This window comes from Fusarium pseudograminearum, chromosome 4 (genome assembly GCF_000303195.2).
Source record: "Fusarium pseudograminearum CS3096 chromosome 4, whole genome shotgun sequence".
Classification (NCBI taxonomy): Eukaryota; Fungi; Ascomycota; class Sordariomycetes; order Hypocreales; family Nectriaceae; genus Fusarium; species Fusarium pseudograminearum.
The window spans coordinates 2706550-2731198 of NC_031954.1; the positions used below are offsets into that span (position 1 = coordinate 2706550).

General features: G+C 47.6%; 7 protein-coding genes across 7 annotated transcripts, besides 4 other annotated features; 4 read left to right on the forward strand and 3 right to left on the reverse strand.

The window, feature by feature from the left end:
• Window positions 1-47: a microsatellite.
• A 35-nt stretch (window positions 48-82) lies between these two features.
• Window positions 83-242: a microsatellite.
• A 46-nt stretch (window positions 243-288) lies between these two features.
• Window positions 289-364: a microsatellite.
• A 628-nt stretch (window positions 365-992) lies between these two features.
• On the reverse strand, window positions 993-2417 carry FPSE_03221 (uncharacterized protein; the record flags this gene model as incomplete). The annotated part of the gene is made up of 3 exons (XM_009256340.1): window positions 993-1946; window positions 2004-2313; window positions 2371-2417. 3 exons carry the CDS (start codon window positions 2415-2417, stop codon window positions 993-995), a joined length of 1311 nt encoding a protein of 436 aa, XP_009254615.1.
• Window positions 2418-3273: 856 nt separating this feature from the next.
• FPSE_03220 (uncharacterized protein) lies at window positions 3274-4137 on the forward strand (the record flags this gene model as incomplete). Its single annotated transcript, XM_009256339.1, has 1 exon — window positions 3274-4137. One exon carries the CDS (start codon window positions 3274-3276, stop codon window positions 4135-4137), a length of 864 nt encoding a protein of 287 aa, XP_009254614.1.
• A 413-nt stretch (window positions 4138-4550) lies between these two features.
• FPSE_03219 (uncharacterized protein) lies at window positions 4551-7056 on the reverse strand (the record flags this gene model as incomplete). Its single annotated transcript, XM_009256338.1, has 8 exons — window positions 4551-5518; window positions 5572-5689; window positions 5740-6003; window positions 6050-6220; window positions 6268-6391; window positions 6437-6508; window positions 6556-6931; window positions 6984-7056. 8 exons carry the CDS (start codon window positions 7054-7056, stop codon window positions 4551-4553), a joined length of 2166 nt encoding a protein of 721 aa, XP_009254613.1.
• A 301-nt stretch (window positions 7057-7357) lies between these two features.
• On the forward strand, window positions 7358-8644 carry FPSE_03218 (uncharacterized protein; the record flags this gene model as incomplete). The annotated part of the gene is made up of 4 exons (XM_009256337.1): window positions 7358-7872; window positions 7912-8056; window positions 8109-8562; window positions 8610-8644. 4 exons carry the CDS (start codon window positions 7358-7360, stop codon window positions 8642-8644), a joined length of 1149 nt encoding a protein of 382 aa, XP_009254612.1.
• Window positions 7850-7924: a mobile genetic element.
• A 1594-nt stretch (window positions 8645-10238) lies between the features above and the next one.
• On the forward strand, window positions 10239-11615 carry FPSE_03217 (uncharacterized protein; the record flags this gene model as incomplete). Its single annotated transcript, XM_009256336.1, has 1 exon — window positions 10239-11615. The coding sequence occupies one exon, from the start codon at window positions 10239-10241 to the stop codon at window positions 11613-11615; it is 1377 nt and encodes a 458-aa protein (XP_009254611.1).
• Window positions 11616-13542: 1927 nt separating this feature from the next.
• FPSE_03216 (uncharacterized protein) lies at window positions 13543-18465 on the reverse strand (the record flags this gene model as incomplete). Its single annotated transcript, XM_009256335.1, has 1 exon — window positions 13543-18465. The coding sequence occupies one exon, from the start codon at window positions 18463-18465 to the stop codon at window positions 13543-13545; it is 4923 nt and encodes a 1640-aa protein (XP_009254610.1).
• Window positions 18466-20923: 2458 nt separating this feature from the next.
• On the forward strand, window positions 20924-24149 carry FPSE_03215 (uncharacterized protein; the record flags this gene model as incomplete). The annotated part of the gene is made up of 7 exons (XM_009256334.1): window positions 20924-20993; window positions 21063-21205; window positions 21267-21434; window positions 21491-21661; window positions 21724-23119; window positions 23171-23474; window positions 23525-24149. 7 exons carry the CDS (start codon window positions 20924-20926, stop codon window positions 24147-24149), a joined length of 2877 nt encoding a protein of 958 aa, XP_009254609.1.
• Window positions 24150-24649: the final 500 nt, after the last annotated feature.

A 24649-nucleotide genomic window follows, 5' to 3' on the forward strand; every position in this document is an offset into this window, starting at 1 on the left:
AAATAAATAAATAAATAAATAAATAAATAAATAAATAAATAAATAAAATATATTTCTTAAAGTAATATAAAGAAAAAAGTATATTTATTAAATAATAAGTTATATAATACTTATAAAAATAATTAGAAAATTTAAATATTTTTAAGTTTAATAAATATTAATTAATAAGCTTTTTAATTATAGCTAATTATAAGGTATTATAATTAATAATTAATAGATTAATAAAATAGTTATTATTAATTTAAATTATAAGTTTATAAAAAGCTTAAAGCTAAAGTAAAAGCTTTTTTATATTTAATATTAAGTTAATTATATAATAAGTTATATACTAATATTAAGTAATATTAAATAATACTATATAATAATTAGTAATTTAATAGTTAATTTAACTATAGGCTCCTCTTTTTATAAACTATATAAAGTCTTAAAATAGATATATAATATATCTTATTGCATTAAGGCTCTATTGTTATATAACCTGCAAAATAGAAAAACTCCACTTTACTCTGTTAGGTTAGTGTCACCAAAAGCCGTGCATAGGATTTTAGCTTGGCTTTGGAGTTACTAAGTTTGTCGACGTAGTTTAAAGCTTTCACTACTAAGTTACAGGTTGTTAAAGGTTGCGCAGCTAGGTCGAATGAATTAAATCATATAATCTGTCACATAAAGCGGTCATCTGACCTGGCCCAAACGTAAAGTAATCGTATCTATTTTATCTTATAGCTACACTATATAATCGCTCTTATATAGATATCTTAATCCTCTCTACCTCAAGTGTTTCTGTATCAATTAATACTAACTCTTTTATTGCCGAGAAGGACGGAACAGTGACGAGTCTCACCGATTGTCCCTCGGGGCCGTGAATGACTTTTGTTGAGAATTGGGGTTGGTTGCCAACGAAATAGAGATGGGGGCAGGTTTGCATAACAAACGGATCATCATCTTGGAACGGATAGCTCCCTACATGCGAGATTAGATAGAGATAGCAGTGATCAGGCAGATGTGTGCTTACATAGTGTATCAGGTGCAGTCGGAGCACAGCATCGCCATCGGCACATGGCTTCCATCATGCCAAGACGGTCATCGCTACCAACGTACTTGAAAACGTCGTCAACGTTCTGACCACCGGTGCCCAGGACGCGCCACCCTTCAAGCTCAGCCTCCCAAGGGTTTGTGACAGTGTCAAACCAGCCTGGCTGGTCAACAGGGGCAGCTGGATCACGAGTGTAAGCTCGCGCTGCAGGAAACATTGCAGGATGCACAGGCTGCTGTGGGTAACTAGCATTCGCAGGGTCCCGGGCACCAGGGAGCATTGTAACGGGAATGGACGGGAGGAGCTCGGCAACAAAAGCATCGAAGAGCTGAGAAGGAAGTGGGTTATATGCACTCGCGTCATAACCATACTTCTTCTGGCCCTTCTTTTCTGGAAGTGCCTCGTCTGCGGCGGCAGGTTGTCGGTCTGTTGTCGAGATAGAGTTTCCAGCGATGATAAGTCGACTGATGTGAGAAACATCGATCTGACCCGAAGAGCCCAAGGCTTCACCGAGCAGATACTCAAGAAGAAGATCAAGCTCAAGAGCATAAGAAGCATCTGTGCCTGAGAAGGACAAGCCAGACACAACAGCAATCTTTTTGTTACCCTTCTTCTTATCGGAAGCATCAGTCATCTCCTCATCTTCATCCTTTGTCTTGCTTTTGTCCGAAACGGGGTTTGAGAGACTCCAGCGTTCTGGTTGAGGAGGCAAGTCTGGGAATTTGATATCGATGATCTCAAACTCTCCATTGGAGTTTTCGGTGCCCATAACTCCAACAATGCATCCCGTTACAAGTTGTACAGTCTTGAGAATGTCGCCGACCAGCCTGATACGGCCTGACTCGTCCTCTAACATGATTTGGTCGTCATCGGAGAAGTATTTGGGCGTCGAAATAGGAGCGGAGATCCAGCGCTACGAACTCGAGTTAGCGCTTCATGGGTGATAATCAGCAAGGAAGAGTTGTCGTACGTCCTTGGAAACATCCTCCAGAATATTCGGCTTCAGGGGCATTTCCATATATACGGTGCCGGTCACGTAGCACAGTTCTCCTTGGCGAACATCGAGGACACGGTCGACTCGCTGGACCTCCTCATCTCCAACGGTTGTTCCATCCCAGGCCGTGGCTGCTACCTGGTCGACAGCCGGCTTGATCTTGGTGAGACGTAGGAAATACATGTCGCCATACTGTTGCTTGTAGGATCGTTGCTTGTCGAGGGCGAAGGAATTCAGGGGCCTGTAAGCGGAAGAACTTCGAGAGGGGACTTCATGGGCAGCATCACTGTAGTTGTATTTGTTAGAGCCGTCGTTTCCGTTGTCAATGCCCGGTAGATCTTACGATGGCTTCTGGAGGAGGCTGCCCTCGACCTCTTCAAGGGCTACCATCTTGGATGATCCCGAGATAAAGGAACAGGGTTAGGGTTATGATGAGCGTGGGTGCACTGGATAGGTTATTCGAGTCTCGTGTATTTGGTCACGAATGGATTGGCAATATGTCCCAATATTGTGTAGTTGAAGCTATCGTCTAGTGCAGGAAAACGCGTGGAGAAGCTTTGGTCCGCGTTTGGACGCGGATTCCTGGCGTAAAGTGGCTAGGCAACGGATAAGGGGCGATAGCAGGTTAAATTATTCCCGTTAGCCCATGACGTGCTGGATTTCAGGCGGTGAGTCCACTGTAGTGAATATTTGGAGGGGTCCATCCATCCATCCTCGAAGGTCGAGCCACCTAGTGAGTGACCCTGGAATATCTACTAGGAACCTATCGTCAAGTTCGTTTATTCAATTCAATGCATCTATCTCTACATAGGTAGGTAGGTAGGTGCCTGGTATTCTTTATACTATAAATGTAGGTAATAAATTAATTCAGTAAATTTACCTTATTAGACAAAAAGATTGAATCTCCGAGCATTGTTAGAAACAGGATATCAAGTGGTCATTAGAAGCATGTATCATCGTAGCTGAGACATATCTACACTCCAAAGTAAAGTCTCGACCCACTGGAACTTATCTCATGTTCATCGGACCCCGCCATCCACCAGTTGAGGCGTTCTACTACAGAGGGGGAGGGAAATCTCTGACGCACCACCTCGTCCAATTATACAACTTCATAATACGAGACTAGAGCTAGTAACTCTTCTACTTATTCTCCGTCTTCTTTATAAACTTCCTCCTTGATCCCTTACTTCTGACGCTTTGTCTCTCCGCCAATAAACATATCTCCATATCATCATCACCCCTCATCATGACTCCTCCTCCCAAGCCTCCTCGTGTCGAGGTCAACAACCTCTCATACACGTTCCCTGACTACTCAACTGGTGTCAACAACATTACTCTCGACCTCCCCCCGCGATCCCGTACTCTGCTCATTGGCGCCAACGGTGCTGGTAAGACGACTCTGCTTCGTCTCCTCGCTGGCAAGCGCCTTGCGCCCAGTGACACCATCTCTATCTGCGGAGTTGACCCTTTCAAGGAAGGTCTTGAGGGTGTCACATATCTCGGCCTTGAATGGGTTCTCAACCCTATTGTCCGAACTGACATTGGCGTCAACGAGCTGCTTAGCTCTGTTGGCGGTGATGCGTACCCTGACCGTCGAGATGAGCTTGTAGCCATGCTCGACGTCGACACTAACTGGCGCATGCACGCTGTTTCCGATGGTGAGCGCCGTCGCGTTCAGCTTGCAATGGGTCTTCTGAGACCCTGGACTGTCCTGCTTCTCGATGAGATCACTGTTGATCTCGATGTCCTAAGCCGTGCCGAATTTCTCGCCTGGCTCAAGAACGAGACAGAGATCCGAGAGTGCACCATCGTTTATGCTACCCATATCCTGGACAACCTTGCTGGCTGGCCTACTCACCTCGCGCACATGCACCTCGGTACTGTCAAGGAATGGGACGAAGCCGACAAGATGCTTGCCACCATCGACGGCACTGTCGGTGCCTCTGGCAACAGTCGTCTAGGAGAGCTCGTCCTAGGCTGGCTCCGAGATGACCTGAAAGAGCGAGGACCACGAAGCGGTATCAACCGCGGTTCTGAAGGCAAGACGTACGGTTTTGGAGGAATCCAGATTGGCGGCTATGGCGACGAGTCTAAGCCGCGTAAGGAATAATTATCGCGTCGACCAGCCCGCCCCGAGGCACCTTCATCAAGACATTTTTAACAATCGTCTTGAGTTTCGTTTTATTCTTTGTTTGGAGTTTGGAAAGACGGGCGGCACTCAACTGCATTGTTTTTGGCGTGGGATAGCGATAAAAAAAGAGGAGGGCATTGATATTTATTATTCATGCATGGCGTTCGATATGGTAGGAAAACAGTCCCTCAACCCTGTACTCTATGGCGTTTGATCTTCAACACTTCATGCATGATGATGAGCGCGGCTTTGGTTATTTAAGATATCTCTCATATGATTCTTCATACCCCTCGTTTCAACCAAGGGGAAGTAGACTAGTCATTTTAACTAGATAGGTCTTATTCTGAATCCAGATGAAAAGAATGGTACATTCGTCCTGAAATCATGCTTCGTTACTGCGCCGTAGTTGGTCTCGTGCTTCCCCCGCCGTCTATCAACTTTCTTAAAATTGTCATAGTGTTCTTGAGTAGGTCGGTGATACCAGCGAGCTCCTTGGCGCTGAGTTCCTCCAACACTTTTATTCTATAATCTTGCCAGGAGATGCGTATACCGCCAGAACCTACCAGCTGTCCAAGACTGCCCTGTGTTGGCGGTCCTTCATGTCTGATACGCAAGGGTGTGCCGCTGTTGATCTCGGCACTTTCGAGATCTTGTATACACCGCATGCTCTGCAGACACAGGAGGGGCGAGTATGACAATGAAAACAGGGAGTTCAGAGCAAGCGATTTATCCACAGATGTTATGTATGAAGATAGTATGGGGACCAGGCTTCTTGGGATCAAGCAGCCCTGTGCGTTTGGATCACTGTCGGTAAAGGCCTTCCCTCGCCAAAAGCAGTTACACATGTCCATGAGATATCCATTAAAAAGACTCACGAAAATCCGGTTATATGACGAAGAGTCAATGCGGTTGCTTCCGTCATGCTTTGGTTTGGTCAGCATGGCCATCTCAAAGCCCTTCTTGTAAGAGGCGAGAATAGCGCAAATACGTGACATAATGGCGGCCGAACTGCTAAAGAAGAGTATATATATCAGATGTGAAGGGGGTAGCTCGATGCGAATATAGTGCTTCAAGGTTTCGTGGCTGATGAGTCGGGAGTTTTGCTCATAAAAATCGAGGATGGCGGAACGTGCTGAGACAGAGGTAGATGTCTGGGCGATACTGAGGGCCAGAGGGTTGACATGCCGGATCAAGTCAGCAACAGCATCACTGGCATAGTCCGGTATGGTATCGCTAGATTCCAGAACCACTGTCCAGTGGTGAAGGGTGTTTTTGTACACGTCAAGGACGGCCAGTTGGGATTCAGGAGTGTTGTCAAATGTCGCTTCCTCGAGAGGCTTGAAAATGTGTTGGTATAGTTCTGATAGGTGTCAGTGTCTCGAATATATGACAAGAATCCGAGTTGAGACTTACTTTGAAAATCAAGTAGCGGGGAGTAGGACAGTATCGTAAAAATCGAATCGCGGTGTTGGGAACCGTCCCAGAGTGGAAGAAAGCGGGCGAAGAAATAAATTAGCAGTGAGGGGAGAACCTGCGCGCGGTCAGCATGAAGTTGGAAGAAGACTGCATATAGAAACGCACCTTGGCCGAGACGACATAGTCTCGGAAGATATCCAATATCTCAAAGAAGGTGGCTTCATCTGCATCACCGTCCTGAACATCTTGAAGAGCAGAGTTGAGCCAATTCGCTATTCTTTGGTCAGACTCGCTACTTGGCCGTAGAACCATGAGCTTTTGCAGTAACGGATCTGCAAGGACGGCAACTAGCTGGTTAGGCAGCTCTAGCTTGTCGATACTCTCGACAAAACCAACAGCGTTTTCAATTTCCTCCAATGTAACAGCATCCTGGTAATATCAGTAGTCGACCTTTGGCATTGCAGTACCGACGAACCTCTGTCACATGAGACGTGTGGACCAACGGGATGGTCTTCTTCCGGGCAGCACGGCCGATTGGGCGATGGACACGAAAACCATCTCTTGGTCTTGATACACCTTCTTGGGACTTGTAGAAATGTGCCTCCTGGATCTCGTCTAACCTATCTCGCCATTGTGGATCAGGGTGCTAGCAACATGTCAGCCAAGAGAAGCCCATTGATTCTTTGGACATACTTTGAAAGAAGACGCTTTGCCACGAACGACTTCTCCTATAATAACCTCAGGGTAATAATCTTTGAAGACCCTCAACAGACCAATCAGGGAAGGATCGTTCCCTGTTTGTCTTGAGAGGTTGAGTCTGTTTGTGTGAGCGGAAAGTCGAGAATCAGGGGTCCATACTCACAAGGCTTGGATCCGAAAAGGACGTACGTGCTTGCGCCGTGTGATGAGAGCAAGAAGATGGCTAAGGTTAGGACTGAGATAAATTAGCGGGAAGTCGATGACAAAGACGAGGAAAGTTACCGGGTGGCAGCGGTATCAAGGAGATTGAAAAGAACGGGATAAGCTTGAGAAAGCACCTGTGGTGATTCCAAAGTGTGGTGAACGGTAATAAGCCATTTGATGAGAGCCGCCTGGAGTGTCAGAGACGGCTTGAGAGTTCCGTGACCAAGACAAGAGACGACTCGAAGTACAGAATCTCGAGACACGGCCTCGGCGGGATAAAGGTTTCTGATGATGGCAGCCTGACTTGCTTGATCTAGATAGTTTGGTGTGGTGACAAGGTTGACGAGACTGTCTAGGATCTCCGACAAAAGACCCCATTCATAAGAAAGTGAGGTTAGATTGGCGATGGTGGGTTTGATACTAGTCGCGCGTGTTTTGGCGGGTACTTTGGATGCTGTGTATGCTATGAGTAAAGGTCTTGGTAAATCTCATCATGGTAAACTCACATTCGATAACATCACCCACGAGGAGGCGGAGCTCCTGGTGGCCCGCCTCGGCGGGATCAGCATCTGTTTCCATACGCTGCGTTTTGTGCGCAAGATGTCAACATGTACACGCTCCGGAGCCGAGCGGCAGGTATCAGGGCTTGGTGGTGAGTGTTGCTAGGAATGAGTGGGACACTCCGGAAGACGCGTCGGCCCCAAAGAGACGCGCTTTCGGGTTTCGGAGGACAGAACGGTGGATATGATTCGGAGTGGGGCCAGAGCAATTCAGTACCTATTTTGGCGGTTGCTGGAAAAGAAAGAGATGCACGTGATCATGCCTACTTCACGCAGCACGAGGCACTTCAACTTCATAGCTTCAACACAACAAAAACAAAATGGCATCGCCGCACTTCCGCCGCCAGGACTCCCTGGAGGGGATACTGGATTTTTCGCTGCCGCCTTTGTCAGATCCAGGTGACCGTGCAAATGCTGAGCGCCGGTTTTACCAAATCATCAACCACTTTCGAAGCGAAGACCATGGTCAAGACACCTATGACCGCGTCGAACTCGTCAGCTCAACGTACGAGTACTCGACGGATGAAATATCCAAAGGCAGAATTCTAAATACCTTCTTTCAGTTTGCAAAACTGCCAACAATATCGGGTGAAAACATCAACTTTGATGATCCTACCTATACAGATACGCTCCGAACTTCCCTTAACACCTTTGCCGATCACCTTTTTAATAGCTTTTTTCTACCACTGAAAGCATCAACCATACCAACACCTGAGCAGCCTACACCAGCAAGTCGTACAGCCATTATGCAGATGCAACCAAATCATACCTTTGCAGGGACAACAGATAGAATTAAAAATCTGAGAGGGACCTGTCTACTACGAGATCGCTCTCGGTGTGTTATATCAAATGCATTTGATATGACTGAGGCTAGAAAACGGTTCAAGTTAGAACGACGTGGCCAAGGTACAGCATTCGATGATGATGGCCAGCCTCTGGCAGGGCAGCGGTGTAAGTACCTCGAGGTAGCGCACATCTTGCCTCACTCGTTGACACAAGTTGGCTCTGATAAAAAACTGGTAAGGCATTCTAGCACCCTTTCTAATTATAATTGTTACTAATATATCCCAGAATGAGTCTAAACAAGCAGCGCTAAATATATTGAGGATGTTTAGCGATGGAGCTGCCTATCTGATTGATGGGGCTAATATCGACTGTCCTCAGAATGCTCTAACGCTCTCGGTCGAACTACATAGACTCTTTGGCGATTTCGAAATCTTTTTTCAGCCTGATGATACAGTTCGATATCAGTACCACATTAGAACATTTGCCCAAGAGGCAATAGATGATATTCCCATTACTCGGACGCTCACTGGAGAGAGCAACATTGACCTACCATCACCGCAACTATTGGCAATCCACTGTGCTATCGCCCACATTTTGCACCTCTCTGGGGCAGGTGATTATATTGACAGAATTCTAAGGGATGCTGATGATTATGGGATTCGTCGTGATGGAAGTACTGAGCTATGTTGTCTATTAGAACTTCGTCTTAATAACTGGGTGGGTAGACAAGCTGATCGCGGTATGGCAATGGTGTAATGATAGGGATACTACCTAGGTAATCCATAGGTAGTGCCTTCCATTTCTACATTGATTACGGATAGGTAGAGATGGAATGGAAGCCACAACTCAGCTAAGATAGAAGTAGAGAAGGAGGAACTCTGCTCTGTATCACTCCCCAAATGGAAATGAACTGAATTTTCCGTTTTCTTTTTCTTGAAACTACGTATCCTTCAATTTCCCTCTCATGTTTGCCTCGTCTTTCTTTTTTGACGTTGGCACCATGCAGCCATCACAACACTATCCGTATACTTAGCCTCCCTGTACCCGCTGTCCATAGGCTCACCCAAGCCATAGCTGACAATTCGCTTCCAATAAACGCCCGTTTTCCATGGATCGGAAACAGCATTTCCATGGCTGTACGGTGACCAAACTTCACTTCCAGCCTATACGACTACTACCGTGCAAGAAATACAATGCTTTCCCCCCCATAACCACCCATGCGTGCATGAGCACGGTCTCTCTTATTCCCTGATCCATCAAGCTGGGCACGGATACGCTCTGGCAAACCACCTATCTACCTGCATTTCTCAAGAATGCCTTCAACAAACCAGCATGAGCCATTGGCCAACGCCTTCGTCTTTTTATCCCTATCTCAGCCGTCAAGGAAGACCAGGGCGGAATGGCTGAGTTGAGCCAGTGGTCAACCAAGAGGCATGCGTCTCTGTTTCTTGGTCGCTCAAGTCTCCCTTTACATCGCTCAAGACTCTACGCAAACTACAGCAACCACGTCTGTAAACCGCACTGGAAGCAAATGTCAGTCCTATCCTATGATACTCACTACACACGCTGCTTTGCTGCCAATGAAACTCCCGGTTTTTACCAACCTGCATCTTTGTGTTACCGCTGGACAACCTGTTGCGTGCGCAGTTCGAACCCGCTGTGGCCGTGCCACGGATCCTCGCCTTCGGCAACCCCATTCCGTCAATCTTGAGAATCCCACACGAATGAGATGCCCTCTATACCACAAGTCCATGACCGCCAACTAGCCTAGGTCAAGGCTAACAATTTTGGTCTGGCAACCCTGCCCATCCTATCCTGGCAATTGGAGTCATTGTGTAGCCCTGGCGCTTCATGGCGGCTGATTGCAGATACCAAATTCATGTCGCAGCCTTCGTCTCATCAACCCCACACTCATTTAATACTTGTCCCAGTGGTATGGCTGACCGACTGAGCAGGACCCCAGCAGACGCCCTAACTAAAAGTCACATCGTCGTCACGAACCCGCATTTATAGATCGTTGACTTGCTTATTTTCCACTGATCTGTGGTTAATTGAACGGGGAGATTGTTCCTCTCTCTCGTCCACTTTCATGTCTACCTGGCCTGACTTTGAAACCGACTTATATGAGTGTCAACTATCCAGTGGTCCCTCTTGTTGCGCAAACATCCTCATCAGCCCCCAACAATTATACCCAGATTTCTTTGACCGCGCGCAAATTGGGCCATTGATTGCACGTCTTCGTCACTCCCTTTGTCATCAGTTACAAATATCCTTCGGACGCTGGTTTATGCCTAAGGGGGTTGGGTGCTTGTGGAGACCGCACACTTAACCGGGACAAACACAAGCAGACTTGATTGAAAGTCCAGTTTGGCCATGTGATTGCATAGCTCTTGACATTGCATACAGCTGTAAACAATGCCAAACTCGCAGGCTCCAAGTTCACTGGCTACTTTATTATGGGATCATCAGAACTTTATCCCCCTACAGAAGAATCTTGGGGAAGAAGATCTAGTTTTGCTTTTAACTCCTGCTGTTATTCCCCTAGATCAAAGTCTCGCCAGTGCAACTGATCCTTTTCAACCTCTTGGCCAAGCACTTTCACAGACGCATCCCTGGATCCGGCATGTTCCTTATACCAAAAAGTATGGTATTACTGGCACGCATGTGGCGTTTGTCAAGAAAGTACGAACCGTTGTCTTCGTGCTGAGTGGAATCTCATCCGATGAGGGTTCTTTCCAACTAGAACTCGCCGACATAGTTCGAGAGGTTTGCGAGGAGCGCCCTTTCGCTTTAGTGGCATGCTGCGAAGTTCCAAAAAGCAGAGTCGAAGAATACGAGTTCCAAACTATAGTGCAGTGTTCAGGATATCTAGTATCCGACTTGCAAGCCGTTGCCGCTCTGTTAACAACTAAACAAACAACTACCGCCGCTGAGCCAACTACCGACGACTCTCCTCCGCCACAAACTTGGCCACTTGTCAAATGGGACTATGATGAAGATCTCCCAGAAACACACGCCTTATGGGAGGCATCTTTCCCTGCCAAATTCCATCTGCATCGGTCAACTTTCGGTTCCCTCTTGAAACGCGATGGCTATGCGATGCACTATATCATTCGAGAACCTCAGAATGGGAGGGCTGTTGCATTTTGCGCTACTTTTACGACATTTACAGATAGCAGTGCTGATCGTTTGATTGGATCTATCGCAGCCATCATCGTTCACAAAGATTACCGAGGCCGAGGAATCGGCCGCCGGCTTCACAATGAAGTTATGAGCAAACTAAACAAAATCCGAGGAGTGGGCATTATTCAACTTGGCAGCACATTCCCCAGACTACTGTACGGCTTACCAGCTTCCGTGACCAACACGGAATGGTTTGAGAAACGGGAATGGAAGTTGCACGAGTCTATGCCTGGTCATGGCCGGCTTGTCATAGATTGGCTCTTGAGATTTGCCGATTCTCCTGTTCCCAATTTAGCTTCAGCCGGTTTGACCTTCAGGCCCTGCCAACTCTCTGATTATCAGCAGATTATAGATATTGCGACCAAAGAGTCACAGAGAAGATATGGGTTCGGATGGTACGACCAATACGCCAAAACTATGGACAGCTCTTATACGAATAGCATAATTGTTGGTCTCGAGGGAGACAACCTGGTGGCAGCGGCAATAACATACCTTCCTAACGACGGAAGCCCCTGTGGTACAGACATCCCCTGGCCGGCTGCAATAGAACAAAACATTGGAGGCGTTTCGTGTATCTGCATCAAAGGCAAGTTGCTCGACAATCGTTGAACAACACTAACTGTCCGCCAGATGAAGATCCAGACATGGTTAATCACCGAGACTCAGTAATAAATCGATTGCTTCTGGCTTGCCGTCAGAATCTGAGTGAGAGAGGAATGGTGGGGATGTTTGTTGATGGCAGTAGATATGATGAGAACGCACTGCAGTCACTAGGTAAGGATGAAAACCCAGGCTCCTATGTCTGCACCTTCTCACTCGTGGTTTCATAGGGTTCAACAAATGGGCAGAATACAAGGAGGTATGGCGCAAGGTCTGAGACGGATATTCTCTCCTGAACAAGAGGCTACGCGCAAATGACCAACCAGTTTGAGACATCAGTGTGCGAGAAAGATGATAAGAGATTCGTCTTGGACCCAGAAGAATGTCTCGACGGATTCGAACCGCAATTCGACTTTTACGTACAATTCTACAGGTAATTCCCATCTGACTACCTATGAATCCTACCTGTAAAATCGCAGAACGTCCGTCTCCCATTCGAATCTACATTTTTATGGGATGTGGTAGCCTATCGGGTATGGAAGTACGATTCATAGCCTTAGGAGGAAAGTTAAATGACATGGACTGGATGGTCAGATTTGGAGCAGCATCAGTCCTGATTCTACTATCAGGATTACTACTCAATCCTGAAGTAAAAACCCGCCATGCTGGTTGTTCCAAGTCGATGAATTTTAGAAGAAGCTCAGGCCGTTCATATTGTGAGCGTTATGAATCGTTCTGCGGATACTGATACAAAACATTCAGCACACAGAATTTCTTTTGCATCCAGGCCCGTGCTTCGATATTCGCTTGAGAAAGCTACGTGGCTGACAGGGATATCTCATAGCGTTGCTCCATCTGTCTGCGTTGGATCTACTATCTACAAGCCAGAATTTGCAGACTATTTCGTTTCCTACATACGAACGCTCCCACCTGACCCGATATGGCCCGACTTCACTGTGGACCTTGCTTATACCGAACATATCATTCATGCTATAGACTCATAGAGTAGCCTTGTATTAGATTCCGCATCTTTATCGCTATCCCACGGGAACAGGTCGATGTGGAGGAGCAATGCCAGGTGAGATCGGCTTGTACACTCTATTGGCGTGACCACACGGGCTACCTTCGAGCTGGATGTTGTTTGCCCGACTGTAACCATACGCAACGGCCTAGTCCGTTTTGTACTACCCACATTGATGCCACTCAACCACGTATCCTGTATCCGTTGAGTAAGAAAGGATTTGACTCTTACTTTGCTTGGTTGACACTTCATCCACATGTCACACCTGTGTAACTAACAGCTGATACATCCTTTCACTATCTACTCTAGGCTGCAAGCTAAACTAGATAACCCTGCAAAAAGACGGTTTGAGGCAGTGAGATGTAGTAATGGGCCAAACATAACTAGCAATGGCAATAGGTAGATTAAGCAACCCCAGCAAATGTTACACAGTAGCTTATCTACCAAGCAAGGTCACACAAAACATGAAAACAACATGTTTATTTTGCTCCGACTGGTGAAGTCAAATGCGCTTTGACCAAGGATCCGTGGCCATATATAAGTTTTCAAAAGGTGATCGACATCATTGAACAACTTTCTTGTTGACATGTGTACTATGGACGATGCTGAGCTAAGACAGCCGTCATAATTGAGACGCATTCTCGCAGTCTAAAAATGGTATACTTTGGGCCACGTATAGCTCAAGGGTATATATACCAAGTAGATCCACAGGCAGAAATAGAAACAAACACACATAAAAACAAGGATGTGTAGACAAACATCGAGAGTCGTACCCAAAACAAGAACTTTTGATTACCCCCCCTTAACACCCTTACGGAGATAGACGCCTTCTACCGTTTTTTTTTCAATGACATGATACATTTCTTAGTACAACTCCCTTTTGCCCTTTCTCCATCCCATTCATTATCACATTTCTTAAGCCCATTTGGAGAAGTCAACAGTGTCAGTGTTTGAATCCTGCCCATGTAGTGTTCCAGCCTCTGTATCGTTGGTCGTAGTGGATGACGATAACATCGAGGACCGATGTGAGGTCTGCTCACTCGTACTTGTGAAAAAAGTGGCTACGCTTGTGCGACGGAGGCTGGTGAAGCTGTCACGAACGGTGCTTGCCGGACGCGACAAAGACGCATCGACTGATGGTAAAAGTTGCTGCGACTGGTGGACCGGAGCCGCACCTCCAAGAGACGAGCTTTGCGAAGCCGAAGGCGTCAGCTGCCCAGACTTGGACGGTGTGTATTTCTCCCGTAGCCTCTTAATAGCGCGTAGACGGCTCCTCCAAGAGCTGACATGCTCACCACCTTCGCGATTAGCCCAGACATGAGAAAATACAGAAGCATTAAGAGCCAACAGACGGATCAGACCTGGCAGGGCCTTGAGTGACACAATCTTCATCTCTGAGGCCGGTGATATTTCAGGGAAACCGGGTTTGCTCAGAACTTGTACACGATAGAAGGGTTGGCTGTGTTTTGAAGTGTCCCTGGCAGCAATGAAAGAAGCCCTAGACGCTGGTGTGATGACAATATGAACAAAATTAAAATCTCCCGGGAATGTATCGAACTTGAACGGAAGACCTGAGTCATTGAAGACGATGTTGACAAAGTCATTGCCAATGTGACGCTTCTTCATGGTGCATCTCGGGTCGTGATCCATGTTCGTGGGCATCTGTGTCGTCACATGGAAAACGATCTCTGTGACACGATCACGCCAACAGAAAGTATACTGGCCATCTGTATCAAATTCGCGGTCCAATCCATGAGTGTTAAAGGTGGCTCCTTTAAGCTTGGTCAGTGTGCCAAGATTGTTCAGAAACTCCATGTAGTCACTGCTACCCGAGACGTTGCCGAGGATCTCGACTTCGTCAGTCTGCCCTTCGCCAATGTAGATGACGCCAACTTTGTGGCCGTCAACAGTCGAGCTCCGGTCAAAAACTCGAATAGCCCTCTCGACTGCGTCATCTTCAGGTAATGGGATTGGCCGTGCTAGGTCATGACCCTGTGGGATAGATGACATGAGCTGTACCATGATGTGGCTCGGCAAGATAGTGTTGGTCGAGACCTGTCCTTCTCTGCTGATGTCGACGTAGTTTGGCGTTTGATGAGGTGGTGGTGGATCAAAAGTCTCTCGGATTGTGAATGCCGAGGTACCTGAAGGTTGTCTTTTGACAATCTGAGCCCACCCTGTGGTTATTGCCTGCCTGACCGTCACGATACTGTACCCGACTAACCATCTTTTCTTAACGATCTCACCGAACCGTTCAGAAGTAAAGAGCGGATCTTGAGAAGACTCTTCCACGTCGGCGTACGTATATCTTTGCATGAAGTCGATTGAAGTGAGGGCTTGTTCGTTGTCGGTGTTGCCATCCTCGACCTCATTGTATATATTCCTGACAAGCCAACCGACAAGGTTGGCACGATCAGGCAGTTTTAGTGCAAGGAACCAGAAGAGAATAACATGATACGCCAACGCATACACATATTGGGGTAGATCATCAGTTGCACTTGGATGCACAGCGTCCGGAAGGCTCGCAGTTGAAGCAGCTGGCGTTGATGGTTCGCTCGCATGACTGTTCCTGTTGGAACCTTTCCTGTCCCGCACTGACTGCAGATATCGGATGCAAATGCCAAACACAATCTTGTACTCCTCTTCTCTGAAATTGACATACACATGGTGTAGACGACTGAGGCAGGCTAAAAACTCAAGAATGTGAATCGAAACATGGGGTTGAGTGATGATAGTAGACATCTTGGTCAGCAGCTGAACCAGCGACTTGCTCGTTGAGAGCGGCAGTTCATGGCAGCATATAGACAACGCGTGAATGCAGCATTTTGCACTTCGTTCCCAAGTAGCAATACCGTGCACAAAGGCCTTGACTATTTCGTCCTCTTCTCCTTTTTGAAAGTGATCATGATAACTGAGGATCATGGTCAGACTATGGAAAAGGCAAATCGCCACATCAGCCCGCCGCAAGCCTGATGCGTTGGGTGGTTCTTGGAAGGTATTTGTTCTGATTTGCTCACAGATAAGTCTTCGAAGCTCTTGTATCTGCGGAATCGCGTCTCTGAAAATGGCGTGATTGCTCAGCTGCGAAGGAAGGTGAACAAGAGCAAAACTGTATACCTCCCAGTCGCTGCCATGTAAGAGGGACAGAACGGCCTCCAGCCAGTTTGCCATGTCGAGAGCGGCAGTCCTAGCGCCACTTATTTGCTTTTCAATCTCTCCCTCTGGTTCTGGTTCTTCCAAGTCATGCTCTTCTGGCTCAGCTTCCACATCAGGTTGGTGCGAGACCAAAACGGGACTGAAGACGCCCGTGACAGATTCAGGCAGAGCTTCAGGGTCTGGGAGACTCCAAAGCTGGTGATATCGAGCTACACTACCAGCACTTCCCATCAAGCCACTTCCAGCAGCAACACTGGCAGATCGCATTGGCGCACCCCTTTCATGTTGTCCTTGACTGAACGAAACACCGCGAGCGGATCTGGATGACCCCCCATGCTCATTCCGCAGCAAGCGTATGGATTGTGCAGCCTCTTCAGCCTGTTTCTTCGCACGAGTCTCGGGGGTCCGACACAACGCAGGAGCGACGAAATTGGTCTCGAGGGTTTTTGTGATGAAGACGCGATTAGCCCAGTCAGCACGTAGCCTAAACAGAAGCTTCATAGCAGTTAACCGCGCATCGACCTCGCAATGATTTGATTTCACAATGTTAATTAACGCATAGTACAGTCTCAGAGACTTCTCAGTATCGAAATCCATAGTTTGAACAAACATCTTGACATAGCCTTTCGCTACCACGTTTGAAGGAGATTGCTCCTGTGGCAGATTGTCATCGGAGACGGCATGAGCGAACGGATTTGGAGATGCTGATGATGAGATTGGCGATTTAAGTCGATCACCAATCACAATACCCCTCAGGGCATCAACAATATAATCGAATAGCTCCATGTCACAGGACACCACAACCGAGACCATGAGCGCCATGACGCCTTCAAGAACGATAACGTCAGTTTCCTCAGCGACATCTTGAAGAATGCTCTTTGCCAGCTGAGGAATGAAGCTCTCATCAGGATCATCACCCACTAGATCCACAACTTCATAAGCGTCCATTATTGTTTCCAATGCCCGAAGTCTAATCTGAGATGACCGATCTCTGTTGCCGAAGAAGCCCTTCAAAACCAAAGCCAGATTCTCCTCCCATTGAAGGTCTGAGGGAGAACAACATCTGAACAGCTGGAAGTAGTTGAGAACTGACGACGCCGTTTCGTCGGGGAGAAATTGGTGGACCTCGGTGAGGAAAGAAACTACAGTCCCTCGTGGTACGAATACATCGGATTTTTGGTTGATAAGAACGTCAAGCCGCTGGATAAGAATTATAAGTTCTCGACTCAGCGCTCCTTCGGGCTTGTCGTCTCTGACAGGGCTACGAAGGCCATCGGACTCATGAAGCCCAGGAATGGCTCGCTTGGAGCAGGTTGCGGCAGCCTCAAGTATTACTGACCAGTCCTCGTCGAGTATTAAGCGATGCATGTTTCCTTCCCCATCGTCAAACAGAGCGTTGAGAAGTTGGAGGATGGCAGTTAGAGTTTTGATAGAGGATCCAGTTCTTGCAATGGTAGCAAGTCCATCGGCCAGCAACGCGAAGGGTATGTTTGGATATCCATTCTCGGGGCCTTTGGAAAGGAGTTTCTGTAGTACGGCCAGAGCTCCACGTATTTCCCTGTTGACATCTTTCTCCTTGGCACCGTCTGCTGGGCTGTTTCGCAGGATATCCAACAGGATGCGAACGGTCGCCTGGCCATTGTGACTCTTGAACAGATTTGACAGTGTGTTCCATGCATCTTTTTGAAGGCTCCCCACCATGCAATATATAGAGCCGAGCACTTGAACACAGCCTCTCAGCTTGTCTTCTGGGATGGACCCAAACGTTACAGTGGCATCAACGACTGCTATACTTGACCGGAGGTCTTCTTCCACGCTGGTACTCATGCAGATTAAAAGCAGCCGGTCAATTAATCCCGATACGGCAGATGCGTCTGCGTTGTTGAAGCTGAATTTGATGACGTCGACGAGAAAACTGAATAGTTGAGCAAGATTCTTTTCTTCGCCTGGAGCTACAGCGCGATTCCGAGTTGGGCCCTTTGAAGTCTTGGACACTTTCCTCCTGGCCATGCGCACCAAATTGTAGGACTCCCAAAGCCACTTGGTTAGCAGAGGTATGAGCTCGTAGTCAAAGCCTGTCAAAACACGACCCCGTCGAGTGAGGTCCACAAGAGCAGCTAGTTGAAGATGGAAATCCTCAGAATTCGCAGGTGCTGACAGTGTCGTGAAGTACTCTTGGCGCTCAAGGTCTGAAGAATCTTCATGTTTCACGCACTCCGTCAAGAGCTCCCAGCCGGCAGTCCGTGTTGCTGCAGGCTTTGCAGGATCGATCAGGTCTTTTGCGGCATACCAAATATCCAGAACAGGATTTAGAGGATACTCAGAAATTGCGTATTTCAATGAATTGGCGGCGGCGATGCGTTCATTTGGTGAACCATTCTTTAACAACTCGAAGGATTCCATATGACTGGCAGATAGCCCGTAGGGCGGGTTCGTAGAAGCAACCGGAGGAGGAGCATGAACGAACTCGGCAATCGGCAAGGTGGTTGTGGATGAAGGTGAAGCTATAGACGGCGACGACTTGGAGAGCTTGGAACTTGTTAGACCCCGCAGAACATGGGCAAGGCCACCCTGACGGGACGTATCTGGGGATGATGGACCATCTCCTGGCTGCGGTGACATGTGCTCGTGTGAAGTTTCGTTGGGGTCTTGGTGACTAAGTGAGGCTAGACGGCGGAGCATGTTAGCAAAGGAACTGAAGCCCGCGCACTAGAGGCTGCGTCATCGGTAAGGCAAGGCAGAACAGGTCGGTCGATATGAAGTAGAAAGACAATATGGATCAAGCAAGTGATTGACGAGAGGTTGATGGGCACACGAAATATCGAAGAGTTCAGGTATTTAACGAGGCGGCCAGACAAGACAGAGCAAGCAAATGTCTTGTATCGATCGTATCGTGCGTGGTGTGGGTGCGTGCGACAGACGGAACGGCGTCTCGGGCGTAGTATGCAAATGCAAGATAGGTACGATATGGGCAGACGGTGCAGGCGAGTCTCACCAGCGAAACATGTGCTACCTAGGCCTAAGATGGGCCTGTGAGAGGTCGTCGATGTTTACGGCTTGAGTCGTTTTCATTAAATAATCAGTAAGAACAGGCCGTGGGGATCAACAGCGCAGCGCAAGAGGGCATATGTTTTGTTGATGTCAAATCAGGAAAACGAGTGCGACGATGATGATAGCGATAGCGATAGATAGGTCTAATCCAAAAAGCGCGGAGGTGGATGAAGGTCCGGTTCTGAGCGGGGCGGGCAGATCGACAGACTAGAAAAGACACGGGAGAGATGCAAAAAGACGATATTGTACGGGCTAGTCCATGAGGCGGTCGATCAATGATTGCGTGATAAGCACGAGCGTACAGAACAAGCAAAACGATGAGTTCAGGTTAGAAAAAGTTAGTACCAAGGTTTGGTGGACAAGCGGAAAAGAAAAGGTAAGTTGCAGAAAAGAGAGAAGGAGGCTGGAACTTTGGAAGATCCAATGGTGGTTAGATTCAATGTAGAGTCTACCCAACCCAACCCAGCTAAGTTAGACAGCTCAACGAGAACGGCAGCTAGATGGATGCAGGGCAGATCGATTAAGCAGGCTCCCAACTAATAAAAGCTTCGTTTTCCCCTTACATAAGCCAACACGGCGTGGACAGATGACCCCTTGGTGACTTTTCAATGGTTGCTTGACAGACAACATGCGAGCAGCCCAGGGATTTCATGTACGCCATGCCACCAAGCTGTAGGCGGTAAGGTACAAGAGGCCAATCGCGCCAATCCCAAACAATGGAAGCGACCCTGATGCCAGAGCAGGATAACATCCTGTCTCTTAGCTACAGTGTACCTGCAGTATTGTGTTTGATCGAGGTCGTATCCGAGTACCTAGTATATTCTCGCTAAGTAAAGAGAGGAATGCTTGATACCAGGTAGTTGGGTGGCATTGTCTAACTTTATAACGAACTGATGGGATATATACAGGTGCCTATACTAGATATAAAGAACGTATATGTTATTAGTCTATTAGTCTGAGACTCAATCTAGTACTTTTCCACACCCAGTACACCAATCCTAGGAACACCAGCTTCCTGGGTGCCCGCTTCCCTGGAAATTTTAGCATCAGTGATTCCAGAAACAGTTATGCTGTACATTGTCTTACATTATTTCAATAACTTGGAGATTTTACTCCTATCTACGTCTATCAAGGCCAAGGCTCCAAGGTCCTTGGTAGCAGGAAGAGATTTGTTCCCAAGATACTGGTCGCAAGTGCCAACTTGTTGTGACAACTCATATTTAAGAACTATACATTAGCAGGTCTTTAAAGACGAAACATTCTCATCGGATGAAACATGAACCGAAAAGATACCTGTTGCACCGAATTTCTATGGGGAAACCAACACTTGCACTTGAAGAAGCTTCACACCCAATGTCTGTATTTTCGGTCAAAAGGCGGTGATAATTTGATGAGCACCGCCCACTCCAGTAGGTCAGTCAGTCAGTCCCAGTTGGGTGAACCGCAATTATCTGAATTCTTAGCAGTCTAGTGGGTAGCAGAAGAGTTGACCTCTCAAGTCTTGATGTTCAGAAATAAACAGCCTAAAGAGTAGAGTCTAAGTAGTATAAACTGACCTACTAATTTCGTCTCTCATATTTTCGGTGGCCAATTTTTCCAAAACTCTGAGGACAGTATCTCTTTAGGTCGGCTCTCTCACCCCACATTTCCAATTCGTTGCTATACACCGTTGCGCGAGGAAAGCCAGCGGTTGAATCCATCCATCATATTTACCAATTACGGGGCATTGTGCTGGGCAACCAGGCGGCTTAGTAACTTTTACTGGACGTTATACCGACAAAAAGCTATCCGTTAGCGGACTAAACTCTGGAGCCCGCTAAGAACAGCTGTGGTACCTGAAAATTAGTAGCTTATTGCTAGGCCATCTATTGGGCAGGCCATTGCCAACCAGCTACCTAAACATGCCGCCAGTGGAGGTAGGGAAAAAATCCATGGTCGCCGACCGCGAATTTGTTTGTTAGCTTTCTCAGCTACAACCTCTAGACCAAATCCTTCCACATCACCACCGCTTCTTCTATTCTTTCTTTCTTTTACGTCTGTCTTCCACCTGTCCCTCCCTACAGCCTCTCCATCTCAGCACATACCCATCATGGCAGCCGATATTGGTCAGATTGCTCAACTTCTTGATGCAACTCTTGATCCTACAGAGCATCGCAAAGGTACTTGATCTCGTCACTCCCTGTCGTTGCCCCGCGGTTTGGAAACTAATAAACAATCTTCTCCAACAGCCGAGAACGCCCTCAAGCAGGAGGCTGCTAAGTCTCAGTATTCTCTCAGCCTTCTCAACATCGTCAACTCCGACTCCCTACCGCTAAAGACCCGGCTCGCCGCCGCTCTGGCTTTCAAGAACTTCATCCGAACATCCTATGTCGTGCGTCTTGCCCCTCTCGATCGATCGTTTCCGAAATGCTAAATATTGAATCTTGGTATAGGACGAAGAGGGCAACTACAAGCTGCCTCAAGATGAGGTTCAAGTCATCAAGGAGCGTCTAATTGGCCTCATGATTTCTTCACCGGCCAACATTCAGGCCCAGCTTGGTGATGCTATTAGTGTGATCGCTGATTCTGATTTCTGGCGACGATGGGATACCCTCACGCAGGTCGTTGCTGTTCCATTCATGCAGTTGTTTGCCTTTTGTGCTGATATGTTTTGCAGGAGCTCGTCAGCCGATTTTCCGCCACTGATCCCAAGGTCAACGTTGGTGTTCTCGAAGTTGCACACTCTATCTTCGCCAGATGGAGACCCTTGTTCCGTACAGATGAGCTCTACATGGAGATCAACCATGTCATCGAGACATTTGGCCAGGCTTTCCTTGAACTTCTTGTGGTAAGTCTCGATAACCAGAACTATCAACTCCATTATACTTATTATTTTCTTCCGTACGTCAGACAACCGACAAGAAAATTGCCGAGAACAACGATAAGAAGGATGTGCTGCGCGGTTGGTTCGAGACTCTTGATCTGCAAATCAAGATCTTGCACGATATGTCTTGCCACGATCTACCTCCTATTTTCGACGAGAACCTAGGCAGCATCTCCGAACTTCTTCACAAGTATCTCACATATTCGAACCCATTGTTGGAAACCGACGACGACGACGAAACGAGCATAGTCGATACTGTTAAAGCCGATATTTGCGAGGTTCTCGAACTTTTTACTGTCAAGTTCGATGAGGACTTCTCCAAGTATTGTCAACCCTTCATCGAGAAGGCCTGGAATCTATTGTCGTCTACTGGTCCCGAGACGAAGTACGATGTGATTGTCAGCAAGGCCCTGCATTTTCTAACCGCCATTGCGTCCTCCGCACAGCACTCTGGTATCTTCAACAGTGAGGAGGTCTTGACCCAGATCGTGGAGAAGGTCATCCTACCCAACGTCGCGCTTCGCGAGTCGGATGTTGAGTTGTTTGAGGATGAGCCGATCGAATTCATCCGCAGGGATCTCGAAGGCTCTGATACCGACTCACGACGACGATCTGCCACTGACTTCCTCCGCAAGCTCCAGGAGCGATTTGAAGCTCCTGTCACCACAGTAGTATCCAAATACATCAGCCACTATCTCTCCCAGGGTAGCAGTGATTGGAAGGCTAAGGACACCGCTATCTATTTATTCCTTTCCATTGCTGCCAAGGGCGCCGTGACTGCTGCTCAAGGTGTCAAGACAGTCAATCCTCTTGTCAACGTTGTCGAGTTTTTTGAGCAGCACATTGCTCAGGATCTCATCAACTCACAGGGCGTCGAGCATATCTCCAAGGTAGACGCCATCAAGTATCTCTACACTTTCCGAAGTCAGCTGTCCAAGGAGCAATGGAAGGTGGCTCTGGGCCCTCTGATCCAGAACCTCAACTCGGACAACTATGTCGTCTACTCATATGCCGCCATTGCAGTAGAGCGTGTGCTGTTCCTTACGGATGATGCTGGTAATGCCATGTTTCCCCGCGCCGACATCGAGCCCTTCGCCAAGGACCTTCTCACCCACCTCTTCAAGCTCATCGAGAAGGAGTCCAGTCCCGCTAAGTTACAGGAGAACGAATTCTTGATGCGCTGCGTCATGAGAATTCTGATCGTCATCAAGGATGGCGCCACCCCTCTGCTGGACAATGTCTTGACCCATCTTATCCTCATCACCAACGTCATGAAGCAGAACCCCAGCAACCCTCGATTCTACTACTATCACTTCGAGGCTATTGGTGCTCTTGTCCGATACTGTGCCCCCAGCAATGCTGCTCTTTTCAACGAGAAGCTGTGGAGCCCCTTCCACCAGATCTTGGTCGAGGACGTCACTGGTAAGTTCAAACAGCCGCATGCCAATCCATAGCTTGCTAACTTGTTCCCAGAATTCATGCAGTACGTTTTCCAGATCCTCGCTCAGTTATTGGAGTCCAGCCCATCCGAGACCATTTCGGATAACTACAAGGCCCTACTAGGTCCTCTCTTGAGCCCTACTCTTTGGGAGACTCGAGGCAATGTTCCGGCGTGCACTCGTCTCTTGTCCGCTGTCATCCCTCGAGCATCGCAAGCGATTCAAGCTGAAAACCAACTGGAGCCTGTCCTCGGCATTTTCCAGAGACTTCTGAACTCAAAGAAGTCCGAGTTGCTCGCCTTTGATATCCTTGATTCCATCGTCAAAACTTTTGAGCCGTAAGTCCTGAATCTACACTGCATTCTATAACTACTAACATCCCATCAAGCACTGGATTGGAGCAGTACTTTGCCACAATTCTTAGGCTGATCTACACTAAGCTTCAAGGCTCTCCCTCTGATGCGTTCAAGCTCCGCTTTGTTCGCTTCTACCACCTCGTCTCCGCTCGCCTCGAGGCCGGTTATGGTGCTGACTACTTCATCAAGCAGTCCAACACGATCGACCAGGGTGTTTTCGCTCAGGTTTATCCTGCCTTCGTTCTGGCCGAGACTGAGCGCCTTGCTCGTCCTGTAGACCGAAAGGTCGCTGTTGTGTCACTGACAAAGACCCTGTGTGACTCTCAAGCCTTCTCTCAACAGTTCATGAAGGGCTGGGCCAACAGCTGCCGTAAACTACTGTCGCTCCTAGTAAACCCACCCACTGTAAATGTTGGTGGTGACGAAGTTGTTGCCGAGGCAGATGTCGACGATATCGGCTTCGGCATGTCGTTCACTGCACTCAACACCTGCAAGCCTTTGGCCAAGGATGATTTCCCCGAGATCCTTGATGTTACCAAGTGGGTAAAGGAGTACATGGTCAGCGCCAATCAGCGACACGGTGGTGCTGTCGAGGGCTTCATTGGTGCGCGACTGAACCCTGAGGAGCAAGAGGCCATCGTCAAGTACATCCGATAGAGCATCGAGATCTCTCTGCCGTTACGAGCGATATGTGTAAAATGAAAAAAAAAAAAGATGAGGTAGCGATTCTATGTGCGCTCTGCTGTGAAGGAGGCCTGGAGATAGGATTTGCTAAGGATACCAGCGCCCAAAAAGGGTTCACGAATACAGTGGATTAATTGATTGCCTCAAAGATAAAGAGCTAGACAAGAACGTCCCAGCTAGAAATAATAAATGTCACAAAGTACCTTGAACAGTGAACTAGAAGTCTGGATACTATGTCTCTAAACCCCTGGTGGTTGATGATTTAAGGATTGCAATTCTTAACTGTGGAACGGTGCGTGATTCCAAAATTTAGTTAGATAAAAGATGCTTGCTCTCTCGGTGTGGCCCTAAATAGCACTTTGGAAGGAGCAAGCTATGTAGGCGATGAGTACCTACCTATCTAATATTCGCGACATGGCCACGCTTCGAATACTTAGCATATAACTCTGAGCAAGAGTCTATCCGAGTATGCC